This window comes from Podarcis gaigeae (genome assembly GCF_964106915.1).
Source record: "Podarcis gaigeae genome assembly, chromosome: 16".
NCBI classification, from domain to species: Eukaryota; Metazoa; Chordata; class Lepidosauria; order Squamata; family Lacertidae; genus Podarcis; species Podarcis gaigeae.
This window is the reverse complement of record NC_139693.1, coordinates 10,101,262-10,116,356: the sequence shown is the minus strand read 5'-3', so window position 1 is coordinate 10,116,356 and position 15,095 is coordinate 10,101,262. Positions and strand designations below refer to the sequence as shown.

The following is a 15,095-nucleotide window of genomic DNA, read 5'->3' as shown; positions in this document are numbered from 1 at the left end:
GTGGGGAGGGCTAATTTCCAGATGTCTGGCAAGCGGGATGTGTCGTCACGCTTGTTCATGTTGTGAGGGTGTTTCTCTATCTCGATGGCTTCCATGATTATTCTCTTGTGGTGATGTTCCGTGTTAAAGAGCAATTTGGAATCTGCAAAATTAATTTCGTGTCCTGTTTCTTTCATGTGTTGGAAAAGAGAGGAAGTTTTTTCTTCTTTTTTGACGGCATTCTTGTGTTCTGCGATACGTGCATTTATTCGTCTGTTTGTTTGTCCAATGTACGTGGCTGGGCAGACTTTGCAGGGTATTTCATAGATCCCTTGGTTTTCCAACTGGATTTTATCCTTTGGGTTTCTGAGGATATTGGCTATTTTTTGGTTGGTGCAAAAGGCTGTTTTGATATTGTGTTTATGGAGGATTTTGCTAATTTTATCTACGAAAGCACATACATATATATGTATATACACACACATATGTATACAATATGCATTTCCCACCCCAACATTTCCCCCTAATAGACACGTTTTGATAAATGTTATTTGGTTGGAGAACCCCATTGCAAATTTCAGAGAAGTGCCCATTCCGACAGACAGTGGCACAGCGTGGGGGGGTGCAGGGGGGCCGGCCGCACCGGGCGCAACATCTGGGGGGGTGCTAATCTAGTGGAAGAGACTCGAGTGCTAAAATCCACGGGTTAGGGGGCGCAAATTACTTGCCTTGCCCCGGGTGCTGACAACCCATGCTACGCCACTGCCGACAGATAATTCTCTGCCTCAGCTCATGCGAATTAGTGCGTGTTGCGCTGAAACACAAAAACCAAACTGGATTTCGCCTCCATCCCTACACACACCCTAAAACTACAAATCCCCTCATTCCCCAGGGGCTTATGCAATTCCTCCAGAGGCTACTCATTGGCCTGGCCAATGGGGTGACTTTTTGTGGGGCTGTGGATGTTGCCAGATCCCCAAACCCAACTTGGAAGTCTATAGGGATTTTCCTGCTCGCCCCCACCCCCCCAGGTAGATGAGGGCACAATCTCCACCCGGCCTCCCTAAGCAGGTTAAGAAGGAAGGACCCCCTCCCTGCAGCTGGACCTTTAGCAAAGGTTTGCCTCCATTTCCATCCAGCGATGTAAATTCCTTGTTTGTTTAGACCAGGCTTCCTCAACCTCGGCCCTCCAGATGTTTTTGGCCTACAACTCCCATGATCCCTAGCTAGCAGGACCAGTGGTCAGGGATGATGGGAACTATAGTCTCAAAACATCTGGAGGGCCGAGTTTGAGGAAGCCTGGTTTAGACACTGCGTTTTAAATTTGAATGCCATGCCCCCAGGGACTGCGCTCCATGCTTAACCTGCCCCGCTCGATGACGTCCCTGGGGCTGGCCCCCTAGGCCTCAGGTATGGGCCCTAATATTGAAGCACGTGAAAATATAGTGGTACCCACTTAGGGCGGAACAAGGACCAGACAGACACAGCTTTGGAGAAAAAGAAGGTGAGGGTTTATTGCTGAGCAATAATGGACCCAGTTGGAATCTTTTCCAAAAGACTGGGACCCCGAAGCATACAAATCCTGAGGTTATATACCTGAGCAAATCACAGATCATGAGACAGTCACGCACGCCAGCGAAAAATAACCAATTAGCGCTTCTTGCCATGCCCCTGGCCATGCACAGAGTTCACTCCCAACTTCTGCTTTCCATTGTCTGCACAATGATGCACAATCTGACCTTTTCCCTAGTTCTGACAGAACGGGGAAATGAGACTCAGAGAGGGAATCTCCTGGCGCTACCACCCCCTATGCATTCTGCCTCATGTAGTTTTTGTGGTTTGGCCTTTCCTGTTTCGTGGACTATTTTAGCCTGGATTTGAGGGGGAGTTTGTACCAGTGTCTTCTGATTCATGGCTTCCCCTTTCCTCTAGGGTGCAAAGATGTTTCTAGGTAAAAGGTCGGTTCTGGACTTGCGGTTCCAAGCAGTTTGCAGTTAGCTTAGGCAAAAGCTTTTCTTGATTCAAATGGATTATAAAATTGTTAGAGACTTCAGAATCTAGACCAGAATGGAAAAATCCAGGCAGCAATATTTTTAAAACACAAGTTTTATTGACTTTGGTTTAATTTGTCAGACAAATAAAGCAAAGGGGTGCATTCAGGAAAAATGAGAGAATGCCCACCATCAGTCAGATGCAGACAACTTTTATACCTTTTGGCAAAAGCACAGTTCAGCCCTTGACCCACCCCTTACACATTCCTCTTTATACATATTCATTAAAAGCTCTACCAATTAAAGAATTGATGGTGGCCTTTCGGTTCCAAGTTGCATTATCCACTAGGTGGCGCTGCGAGTTTAAAATCTTTCTGACCTATTTACTGGTTTCCCGTAAATGCTCCTTGACCCCCGCCTCTTTCTGTGGTTTTTAACAGGTTGCTCGGTTTAGAACTTTGTGGTGGGCTAAACATCCTGAGCAAACGGACAGTTTCTCAGAAAGAGCTCAACCACTAGCAAAATCCCCTGGCCGCATCCTCTTGCAAAGAGCAGGGGCAAGCAGGGGAGAGAGAAATGTCTTTTTAGCTTTTAGTTTGCTTTCTAAGATGGCTTTCAGCTTATAAAATGGCTCCAGCCTGGCTCTCCAAAGAGGACCCAGGTGGACCCTTGGTCCTCACTCCTTCAAAATCACTGCTATGTGTGAGCATATATGAATATATTGATTACTGATAACTGATTATATGAATAGCATAAGGGTAGCCCCCCTTTTCTTGCTTCAATATCTCTGGGATGCTCCTGAATCTGCTCACTGGATCCCCATCACCTCTCCCCGTAGATCCCTCTCCTTCAACGGATCCTGGCCTTATCTAAGCGACCCCTCTCCCTTATTGCCAGTCCATGGTCTAGCCCAGCTTGGATGAGAGTCAACGGCAAGGTGGAGGGCAAATCGAAGCTGAAGGGGAAAGCCGGAGACATGTACCACAAAACGTGGGCCCGCTACTTCGTCAGGTAACACCTGTTGGTCCGCCAGCGCACATGCACACACACGTTCTTTGGAGAAAGGGAGGGATGGGATGAGTCGTGCCACAGAGACCCGTGGCTTGGAGCTGCCTCAAACAGCCCAATGCCACTGGCGCCCTTACCCCGAATTGAGACGTGGGGGAACCCGAGACGCAGGCCAAGCGGTTAATGCAATTTCACATGCAATCCCAAATTACCCCAACAAGAACTTGGGGGGGGGGCAAAACCCCACTCAGCAGAAGGAGCGGGGGGGGCGGCCCCCAGAATAACAAGGCTGGCTTATTGCAATTTGAGCATCTCATGCTGTTGTTTATGTGGTAATTCTATTTTACAGAGTTGTGTGGAATTTGTTTGACCCTGTTTAGGCGTACTGTTTTTCTCTCGGGAAAAAGGCTGTGAGAGATACTCGGCTTAGAGCTGTGGTTCCCAATGTGGGATACAGGCCCCACAGGAGGGCAATTTGATTTGGGGAGGGGGCAATTTGAGAATGAGTTATTAACAGTGAATGGCGTTTTAGGCTTCCTCCACATGAATAGTTCACTTTTTTAATAATAAAAATTATATGTCACGGGTGTGGGTGTGTCAGGATGTTGTTGTTGTTGTTGTTGTTGTTGTTGTTGTTATTATTATTATTATTATTATTATTATTATTAATACCCCACTCATCTAGCTAGGTTTTCCCAGCCTCTCTGGGTGGCTCCCAACAGGATATTAAAAACACAATAAAACATCAAACATTAAAAACTTCCCTAAACAGGGATGACTTCAGATAACCTTATAAAGGTTAGATAGTTGTTTATTTCCTTGACATCTGCTTAGGTGGGGCATAGCCAGAAAAAAAATGTTGGGAACCACTGGTTTAGAGTTTAAAAGAGCACACGACTTTGACTCGGCATACTTGTCCTTGTCAGATTGAATGTACAAGGCAGGTAGATAATAACTTGTGTCTCTGAAACATGTTTACTTGAATTCGTATCTGAGACTGGCTAATATTTGCAGGCTGACTCTGAGGCACAGGGCCGCATGCCTGCTGCTCTCACAGTTAAAACTCACTCAGCGGTCGATAGCTGAGCTAACTGAAAAAACTGCCTTTGTTTAAAATAGCTCAACAGCTTTGCCAAAAAAAGAGAGCCGGATTTTCACTGTTGGGAATATGGCAACCCTTGCAGGTGGCAGCCTGGGAGAGGGCCTTCTCTGTGGCAGCCCCTAAATTGTGGAAGTTCCTGCCCACAGAGATCCAACTGGCACCTTCATTATGCAGCTTCTGTCAAATGCTGAAGACGCATCTCTTTGCCCTGGCTTTTGATACCTGAGCTGTATACCGTATTTTTTGCTCTATAAGACTCACTTTTTCCCTCCTAAAAAGTAAGGGGAAATGTGTGTGCATCTTATGGAGCGAATGCAGGCTGCGCAGCTACCCCAGAAGCCAGAACAGCAAGAGGGATCGCTGCTTTTCACATCGCTGCAGGGATCCCTCTTGCTGTTCTGGCTTCTGAGATTCAGAATATATTTTTTTATTGTTTTCCTCCTCCAAAAACTAGGTGCGTCTTGTGCTCTGGTTCGCCAGAAGCGGCTTAGTCATGCTGGCCACATGACCTGGAAGCTGTACGCCGGCTTCCTCGGCCAATAAAGCAAGATGAGCGCCGCAACCCCAGAGTCGGCCACGACTGGACCTAATGGTCAGGGGTCCCTTTACCTTTACCTAGCTGAAGGCAACTTCAGTTCCATTCGTAGGAATTAATGCAATGCGCTACTTAAAAGTCCAGAATGTAAGACATATATTAAGAGCTTTTGTCCTCCGTTGTCAACAGACAGAAATTTCTCAGGTCCTGCCAACACTTTTACCAGAACCTCCTTCATGGAGGACCAAGTAGTAGCAGCAGCAGCAACAACAACAAGAACAACTAATAATAATACTAATACAGTGGTACCTTGGGTTAAGTACTTAATTCGTTCCGGAGGTCCGTTCTTAACCTGAAACTGTTCTTAACCTGAAGCACCACTTTAGCTAATGGGGCCTCCTGCTGCCGCTGTGCCGCCAGAACACGATTTCTGTTCTTATCCTGAAGCAAAGTTCTTAACCTGAAGCACTATTTCTGGGTTAGTGGAGTTTGTAACCTGAAGCGTATGTAACCTGAGGTACCACTGTAATACTAATAATAATAATAATCTGCAGTAAAGAAGGTTCAATGCCCATTACCAACAAAACTTTAAATTCTAAAGGATGAAGGCCTGCATTAGGACTTTTAACCCCAAAGTCCAGGATTACTCAGCTGCTCCACTGCCTCTTTGTAAGCAAAAGGAATAGAAACTATAATTTAAATTTAAAGCTGAACATTTGGGGATGGGGTAGAAAATCCCTGAGACCCTCACAGCCCCCTCCCAAAGCATAGCTCTGGCCCTTTTCATGTACTGAGCGCCGGGGCTAACATCCCCTCTTTCCTCCATCTGTTGGGGTCCAGGTTCCTGGATGAATACGAGAGACACAACATCACCTTCTGGGCGGTGACACCCCAGAACGAGCCCAATAGTGCTGTCCTCTCCCCCAGTGGTGACTTCCCCGTTAACCGCCAGACGGCCGAAGAGGCACGAGACTTCATCATCCTAGACCTGGGCCCTGAACTGGCCACCAGCTCCCACAAAGATGTCCTGCTCATCATGTATGATGACCAGAGGTCCGAAATCCTCAACTGGGCCAAAGTGGTAGGTCCTCAGTTCATTATCTCCCATTAAAGCGGCGCTCGGTCAAAGCGGTGCCATAGTGCCTGAAATGCATGGTGGAGGTGTGGCCTTGCAATTGTTGGCTCCACCTAAAAGTGGCTCTGGGTCTGCCTGCTGTTTGGCTCCCTGGCGTCCGCCTCCACCAGATCCCAATGGGCATGGCGATCTGAAAAGCCACTTTGCCATCCAAACTGACCCCACCAATGTGACCCACTGTGCTGGTCCCGGGGGGAAGGTTACCGTTGGCATAGTCAAAGTCGGTCCTGGGTCACTAGTCTGGAAACAGTTCACAAAGAGCGAGGCGGGGTCCGAAGCAGGAAGCCAGGCGGGAACGGGAACACTGGGAGGTCAGGTCTGGGTCCGGGCAGGAGCAGGAGCAGGTATTCAACGACGTTGCTCCCACAACGTTGCTCCCTTTATCTTCTTTGAGGCCAGGGGTGGTCCCAGCCCCCAGGAGACCCGCCTCTCCCGGCCTTAAGGCGAGCACTCCTCCTGGGAGAAACCAGTTCCCTTCGCCTCTCTGCCCTGAGCCTCTGCAGCTCAGGAGAGGCTGAAGGGTTACTGGGCCCAGGGGGAGACTCACCTTCCTCTGGCAGGGCCGGGAGAGGACCTGTAGGCACTGTGTACTCAATCACCTCTGGAGCTAGAGTGGAATCACCTGGTGCCTGCTCCTGAGGATCTGGCACAGGTGCAGGTGCTTCAGATCCAAGGCCCCACCACAGCTTAGCCAGCCCTGGAGGCGGGGATTCCTGAGCAGGCTGGGATTCCTCCAGTTCAGCCTCTGAATCGGATTCCCAGGCCATTACACCCACATTTTAATCTGAGGAATTCAAGGTGTTATTGGCTGGGGGAAAGCGAAGGTCACAGAAATACTCTGTACATGTTCAGAGGGGCTACTGCCACCTCTTCATTCCCTCGCATGTTACCGGGCAGGACTCTAAGTGCTGGGGACCAACCCTCCTTCCCTTTCCTCCTGCCCTCCTCTCACCCACCACAGCCGCTGGCTCCAATCTGCACTGTGGCCCTTTTAAGCCCATGCCCTTCTGTATCACTCTGTCTCTCTGCCTCTGGTTCACAGCAGAGCCCTGGCGAATGACATTATCAGGCTGCATTGCCCAGTCTGGAGCGGGCAACTATATTGTGAGGGGCTAAGAGGCAGGATCCATGTGGACCGGACCACAAGCACTTACCTTGCTGCTCCAAAATCCCACAAACCCCCTTGATGTAATAAAAAAACTATGGGAGGACATAGGCTATTGGATTAACTCCACCCAACGGACTAGAATGTGATCTAAACCTCCCTTTATACCCATATCAGTGAAAAGGAAAGAACTCACCCTGAAACTCACTTATAGCTGTTACCTAACACCAAAGAAACTGTGCTGATCCCGAGGGTTAACTGTGCAGTGAGGTCCGAGTCCAGTCTGAGGTATGGAGGCTGTCCACCAAAGCTGAAGACAGGGAGTCAGGTGGGATCAGGAACTCTGGCAGAAGAGCAGGACAGTGCACAGGCAGGAACAGGCTACCAACAATGTTGCTCCCGCCACCTGGGACTGGGGCTGGCTGGCTTTTATCTGCCCTGAGGCATAGGGCAGCCCCGGTCCACAGGTGACTCGCCTCTTCTGGCCTGGAGGCGAGCACTCCTCCTGCAGGAACTTAGTTCCCTCTCTGCCCTGAGCCTCTGCAGCTCAGGAGAGGCTGGAGGGTTACCGGACCCAGAGGCAACCTCCTCTTCCCCTGATGGGGCTGAGAGTGGAGCACCTGCAGGCAATGGGTCCTCCATCACCTCAGGAGCCAGAGCAGACTCAGCTGGTGCCTGCACCTGAGGATCCAGCACAGGTGAGGACCCTTCAAGCCCCAGTCCCAGCTCAGCTGGTTCTGGAGGAGGGGACTCCTGTGCAGGCTGGGATTCCTCAGGTTCAGCCTCCGAGTCTGAATCCCAGGCCTGCACTTTGACGTGCTTTCGAACTGCTAGGTTGGCAGGAGCAGGGACGGAGCAACGGGAGCTCACCCCGTCGCGGGGATTCGAACTGTCAATCTTCTGATCAGCAAGCCCTAGGCTCTGTGGTTTAGCCCACAGCGCCACCCGTGTCCCCTTTTATTCCTAACCTAACATTATAAAGCAAGCATTTACCTTGGAGACCCTACCTAGCCTCTGCGATCGGCCACCACCACCTCTCTCTCCCTCGCGGCGATTTCAAGTCAGAAGTCGTGATGGCTTTACGAATTCCAGGACCTTCCCGGCAAAACCGGGGCAGTTGAGGGGTGTGCAGCCGCACCCAATCATTTTGGAACGCTGCTTTTGACTTGGCACTCCATCTTCTCTTTGCCTGAGCAAGGAGAAACACATCAGCCTGCCATTAACTTTAAGGAGGGGTGGAGGGGTGGGAGACAATATTTTTAAATTGCCCCCACCCACTGCACAAGCCAAGGGATAGGCAAAGAACACTCGAATTCCTTCCTCCCTGGTGCAAATAAGAATGAAAGCTTTGCCCCCCCTCCTTTGGCAGATCCTTGGAAACAGCAGTTCCGCCAGGTACATTGCAGGCATTGGAATCCACTGGTACTACGATCCCACAACCCTTCCAAGCCTGACTTTGGATCCCACACACTCCCTCTTCCCCAATTACTTCCTGCTCTACACAGAATCTTGTAACGGTTATCCGCCAAATGTCGTGAGAGTGGACCTCGGGAGCTGGGACCGGGGCGTCAAGTATAGCCAGAATATCTTGGAGGTAAGGTACTGCTACCCACGGGCCCACGGTGGCAGCAACTTGAGAAGAGGGAGCTTTCTGAAAATCTTCATCTGAGGGGTGGGGGTGAGCGAACGTGCTGCGGTGCCCACGCAGGTTAGGGCTGGATCTACACTCATGTTCTTTAACGTTAAAGGTAAAGGGACCCACGACCATTAAGTCCAGTCATGGCCAACTCTGGGGTTGCAGTGCTCATCTTGCTTTATTGGCCGAGGGAGCTGGCATACAGCTTCCGGGTCATGTGGCCAGCATGACTAAGCCTCTTATGGCAAACCAGAGCAGCGCAAGGAAACGCCGTTTACCTTTCCGCCGGAGCGGTACCTACTTATCTACTTGCGCTGGTGTGCTTTCAAACTGCTAGGTTGGCAGGAGCAGGGACCGAGCAACGGGAGCTCACCCCGTCGCGGGGATTTGAATCGCTGACCTTCTGATCGGCCAGCCCTAGTCTCTGTTGTTTATCACACAGCGCCACCCGTCTCCCTTCTTTAACGTTAAGGGAGGGTTAATGAATGGTTTTGGCAACATAGATGGACATACGACATCCTACATCTTTAACTTGATGGGAAAAAGCCAAGGTAAAAAACATTTTAATGAACACGAGTGCTCTGTGATGTTTTAGAACGACATACAGCGGAAACTCGGTTTTCGAATGTAATCCGTTCCGGAAGACCGTTTGACTTCCAAAACGTTCGAAAACCGAGGAGCGATGGGCAGTTGGCAAAAGCCACTGAGGGAAAAAAGAAAAACACGCAGCAGAAGTCGTTTGAAAACGGAAGCAATCACTTCCGGGTTTGGGCCATTCAGCTTCCGAGATACTTGAAAACCGAGGTTCCGCTGTATCTAATATAATTATAATAGCGGGAAATAACGCTAAACAGGTCAGTGTAGATCCAGCCCTGGATGGAAGTGGTTTTGGGGGGGAATCTGGCAGAAGTCTTTTCCCAGAGAAGGGACCCTTGGGACCTCTTGCAGGCTCTGCTGTGGAGCCCCCTGCCCCTTCCCCTTGGTGGGCCACCCCCTCCTCCCTCCCACCTCCCTGGCTGACCTATGCCCTTTGAGCCCTTGCAGAACATCAACAACCATGTTGTGGGCTGGATCGACTGGAACTTGGCCCTGGATATGCGGGGGGGACCCAACTTCATTGAGAACTTTGTGGACAGCCCAATCATCGTGAACGCTGCAAAAGACGAGTTCTACAAGCAGCCCATGTTCTACCACTTGGCTCATTTCAGGTACGGCTTCAGTGGGTGACGTGGGCTGTAACTGCCCACCAAGGATGCCCTGAGGGTAATCAAAGAAGCTCCGTGGCACCAGCATAATGTACCTTTTCACGTAGCTATCTTGGTTCTGGTAATTACGACTGTGGGTGAACATATCAGACGACACAGCGATTCTTCAAACAGCTCTTGTTTATTCACAGGCCAGAACAGAACTGAACTGAAGGGTTTAGTCAGCCTGCTTATACAGAGCTCCAGTACAACGCAACTGTAACAATTTTCTAAAACTATCCAATCACTGAACGTCACTCTCGATCCCTTATTTGCATAACTATCTAAAGTATCCCCCTGCTGGCCCAGGGTGAGAACTTCAGTACACAACAACGACAATTAAAGCTTAATTAAAAATGCTAATTGTCATAATTATCTTGGGCTGTTAATGCTGTGTGCGGCTCCGCCGTAGGCTCAGGTAACTATATATGTGTAAAAAAGACCATATATCAGTCTCCCTCATTCCCGAAAAGAAACACAAACCCTGGGTGAGCTCCCCTTGGAGAATGGGGTAGCATGGAACAATACACACCTTCATACAGGCAGAAAGGTCAGTTTGCATTTCATAGTGCAGAAAGTATTGATCTGATGTGTGGAGACCTTTCCTATTCTACTTAATTCCAGAGGGTTCTGGAAGCTTCTCTGTGTGAAAGAAACAAGCAGAAGGTTCCGGATGTTTGGGTTATTCCTTCAGAGAAGCTGAGTACAGCTGGCTTAAACTGGTTCTCTTATCTATTTCTGTCAAGATCATGCTGACTATAAAAATAGACCACAAGGAGCCTGGATTTGACTTTCTCTTTCAATCTCTTTTCCTTCCGGTGTGGTTGTAATGGTTCTAGGGGTTGCTCGTGCGTAAATCGTCACCACACCTGGCTGGGTTACCTGGGTGAACCCTTTCTGTCTGGACAGCCTCTCACCCGTGGCTGTCTCAATCGCTGGCAGAATCCGTCAGTGGGCGTTTCTTGAACTTCTTACAACAAAGAAGTTCTTTGACGCCAAGTCTCCTCCTACTCTCCCTGCGCGGAAGTCTTCTGCGCAGGGAGCGTGTGGGCAGTGGAGGACCCGTGCTCTCCCCGCTGGTCTCCGGCGAGCAGTCCTGGAGCCCCCTCGCCGATTCCCCCATCTGCCCCCCTTCTCCACTGGTGCTACACTGATTTCCTTCCCCAGCAGATGGGCTGCCTCTCTCCCTACTAGGACCCTCTCCGGCATCCCTCGGGAGTCTTCCCTCCGCCTCTGTCTCCGATGGCAGTTCCCTGACAGTGGTGTTCTGTACATAGTATGCTATAATGTCAAGGTTTAGACTTATTATAAGTTATTGTAAGTTTAAGTCTGCTGCAACTGGATTTCTTACGGACAGTGCCAATCCTGAATGTAGTGGATTTGTGACCATTATGCTCATTTGCCTTCAGTAGCAGTAAAGCTCTGCTGGATGAAATATTAATTGCCTTTAGCCTATTTTGGGGGGAATCCTGCAACGTGTTTAAGTTGTTACTCTGCTAACTATACGTCTGAGTTCTGCTCTGGATCAATCCTGAGTAGTATTTCAAAGACAAGATATACTGGGGGTTGCCTCTCCTAGTTGCTACTGCCTACCCCTTGGCCCTTCTCCTACCCCTGACCAACCCCCTCCCTTCACCCCTCACCCACCCCCTTGACTCCCCCTACCCCACACACCCCAACTGTACTTTTTTATGCAGATGCGAAGATATACCGACGACACGTGGTTACCGTATAGAGCACGGCGTCGATCCTTTTTCCCCGCCACCCTCCTCCTAATTTCTCTTTTCTCTCCCCAGTAAGTTCATCCCGGAAGGCTCCGTCCGAGTCTTCCTGGCCTGCAAGAGCCTCCTGGGCAATTGCCAACTACAGACCCAGGGCTTCTTACGCCCGGATGGCGTGGCAGTGGTGGTTGTGCTTAACAAGTGAGTGCGCAGCCTTGGGGAAGGAAGAGTAGATTGCCTGGCAGTCAGCATGTATTTGGGGGCCCCGGGAGAACTTCGGGGCTGGAGCACGCAGCACATTCCAGCAAAACTGCTCAGTTGGTAGACCATGAGACTCTTATAATCTCAGGGTCTTGGGTTCGAGCCTGTGGGAATGTTGAGGAAAGTAGGCAAGGATATATTGATTAAATATTATCCCTCCTCACTCACAGTAGTGAGCAAGAAGCATAACACATTCCCTTGCACATTGTTAGAAGCAAGTTGATGGATTTGTTAGAATCATTTAATAATAATAATAATAATAATAATAATAATAATAATAATAATACATTTTATTTATATCCCGCACGCCCCAGCCAAAGCCAGGCTCAGAGCGGCTAACAACAGTAAAATAATACAGCATTCTAATATCAATTCATTATAAAATCAGTTTAAATCAAATTAATGGCAACCATTGGGCTAGAGTTCTGTGAGGATTGCCAAAGGAGGGGGTCAGGCTGTGCCCTTGCCAAAGGCCTGGTGGAACAGCTCTGTCTTGCAGGCCCTGCGGAAAGATGTCAAGTCCCGCAGGGCCCTTGTGACAGAGCGTTCCACCAGATCGGGGCCACAGCCGAAAAAGCCCTGGCTCTGGTTGAGGCCAGCCTAACCTCTCTGTGGCCTGGGACCTCCAGGATGTTTTTGTTTGAAGACCGTAAGGTCTTCTGTGGGACATACCAGGAGAGGCGGTCCCGTAGATACGAGGGTCCTAGGCCGTATAGGGCTTTAAAGGTTAAAACCAGCACCTTAAACCTGATCCTGTACTCCACCGGGAGCCAGTGCAGCTGGTATAGCACCGGGTGAATGTGATCTCTCAGCAAGGACCCCGTAAGGAGTCTCGCCGCGGCATTCTGCACCCGCTGGAGTTTCCGGGTTAGTCTCAAGGGCAGCCCCACATAGAGCGAGTTACAATAATCCAGGTGACCGTCTCGTGGATCACAGTGGCTAGGTCAGGGCGAGAGAGGTAAGGAGGTAAGTTGAGCAATGCAGTCTGGCTTGTCTAGATTGGATTGTTCCTGGTAAATTCCCCTTTCTTTCCCTCTTAAAAATAATAGCAACACGGCAGTCTTCTTTAAAAGTAATGGCAAAGTTTACTAACATTCAGTTCACAGTAGTGTCCTGAAGGCAGGCTTTAATCTTGTGGTTCCAGTTACGTTTCTACCTTGTGGTTTCCATCCTCTGTAAGGATGAGCCTTGTGCTGCTAGCTGAGAGCCAGCAGAGAGGAAGATGGCAAAAGAGGAAATGGGAAAAGGCGAAAAGAGGAAGACGGCTGTGTGACTAGCCCTTTTATAGGGTCTCCCAGGGTCACGCCCATCTACACAGGGGGAGGAGGCTCCAGAACAGGAATGCCAGGAAGTCCTCCCAGTCTGGACCAACATTCCCCTGTGCGTCCACTCTAGGAAACAGGAAATGCTGTATTTGACTGCTACAGTGATGATACATGCCACAGAGCCCCACATTGGGCTAAATATTCCTGCATTGTAGGGGGTTGGGATGGGTGACCGTCGTGGTCCCTTCCTGCTCTACAATTCTATGACGGTAATCTATGACCTAGGAAACCCGGGGAACCCATGCTACAGCTTGAGGCTAGCTGCGGCTGGGCTGCAGCTTTCAAGCTGCATGCACAGTCTTCTGAATAGTGATAAACAAATATTAAAGGCGTTCTGACCCAGATGGAGACTCAAGCTTCATTCCGGCTCTCTAGAATGGGCCAGACAAACTTGAAGGTTTCGGTTCCACTCTGGAGATCTGGCAACCCTACCTCTTGTTGAAAGCAAGGCAGTTTGCATCTCCCTACCAGCTGCCTCCCTTTTGACTGCTGGCTTGTTGGGACTCAGATATAGCGTATTTTTTGCTCCATAAGACGCACCTGACCATAAGACGCACCTAGTTTTTAGAGGAGGAAAGCCCCATTTTTGGGGAGATCCGCTCACAGTTGTGCAGCTTCTTTTGCAAAGGGGAAAAGCCCCTTTTTGTAAGGATCAGCTCAAAGTTGTTGAGCTTACTTTGCAAAGGGGAAAAATCCGGTTTTTATGGGGTTCAACTGACAGTTCTGCAGCTTCTTTAGGAAAGGAAAGGGAGCCGTTTCTACAGTTTCCAGACAGATAATCTAATCAGCCAGTCACATGTGGCTGGGGAAACAAACAGCCTCCGTCTGCAGAACATTCAACAATGGAGGCCTGGGCAAGGGGGTGGGGCCAGAAAGGGAGCCAGCGATCGACCACACATTCGCTCCATAAGACGCACAGACATTTCCCCCAACTTTTTAGGAAGAAAAAAGTGTGTCTTATGGAACGAAAAATACGGTTCATTTTTGTTTCTGCCTGCCCCCCACCTTGCCACCTGGGCTCATCACCTGTTGCATAGACCATGGGTTCACCTAGCTCAGAACTGTCTGCAGGGACTGGCAGTGGCTTTCTAGGGCTTCCAAAGAGGGAGTCTTTGCCAGCCCTGCCTGGAGATGCCAGGGATTCAACTGGGACACTCCTTGCATGCCCAATCGGCCCACTTTCCAGTAGTGCAGAAATCCACCAGGAAGCCTGAGGCAGCCCAGCCAGATGGGTGGGTTATAAATAAAGAAATTATTAAAAAATATATAAAACATTTCAAGGGCGCCCCTACCTTTTCCTTGCAACTCTGGTGGGGATAGGGGTGGTTCTGTGCCCCGCGCCATCCCAACCCCTGATCCAGACCTTTCCTCTGTCCCTCAGGTGTATCTGGAATGTGCCTTTCAGCATCTCAGATGGTCAGCTTGGCTACATTGAGGATGTCGCTCCGGCCAACTCCATCCAGACTTACCTGTGGAAGACTTCTACTACCTGCCTTGGAGGAACGGGGCAAGGGACATGCCTTTTCCCCACAAGGTGACCCGGATGCATGGAAGCAGCCTCAATCTCCCCCCTGCCTCACCCTGCAAACCTCAAGATCATGGATAGAGCCTGATTGTTGTTGTAGGAGGTGAGGACAGGTGACCCCACCTAGGCCGAAAGTCACCCCCCCCCCTAAAGCAGGCTCAAAGCTTCACAAAGCTTTTCAAAATCATTTTTTCTCAGCAGCTAAAAGGCATTAGCTAAGCATCAGAAACATTTTGCTCTGCTGTAACAAAGGTCGCTTCTCAGGCTATAGTTGACCTTGCCAAACAGTACGTTTGACTTCCAACTTTCTTTCCGGGACCTATGCCAGAACAAGAGATTGAAACATATCTGAACACTCTGAACCCCCTTGGCTTCTCACCCCCCCCTTTCCCAAGACAGCTTTCTGTTCATGCTCAGAGGAACTCATGGGCAGGACTCCTGAGGGAGGAGAAAAGGGGGAGGGAACTAGAAAGGGGTATATATGCTTGTGCACATGACTGTGAACTCGTGCATGCTTTTTGTGGGTTA

General features: G+C 49.7%; 1 protein-coding gene across 10 annotated transcripts in view; it reads left to right on the top strand.

The window, feature by feature from the left end:
* LOC310833233 (lysosomal acid glucosylceramidase-like) overlaps positions 1–14,662 on the top strand; it is a 43,656-nt gene extending 28,994 nt beyond the window's left edge. For 9 of the 10 annotated variants that reach the window (XM_083715783.1, XM_083715779.1, XM_083715787.1 and 6 more), the window contains exons 6-11: positions 2,809–2,981; positions 5,456–5,696; positions 8,225–8,449; positions 9,536–9,699; positions 11,532–11,657; positions 14,424–14,656. In XM_083715783.1, coding sequence (XP_083571909.1) covers positions 2,809–2,981; positions 5,456–5,696; positions 8,225–8,449; positions 9,536–9,699; positions 11,532–11,657; positions 14,424–14,580 — 1,086 coding nt within the window. In that variant the 3' untranslated portion in view covers positions 14,581–14,656. Of the gene's footprint in view, positions 1–2,808; positions 2,982–5,455; positions 5,697–8,224; positions 8,450–9,535; positions 9,700–11,531; positions 11,658–14,423 lie in introns of all 10 variants that reach the window. The other variant, XM_083715785.1, reaches the window with a different exon arrangement.
* Positions 14,663–15,095: the final 433 nt, after the last annotated feature.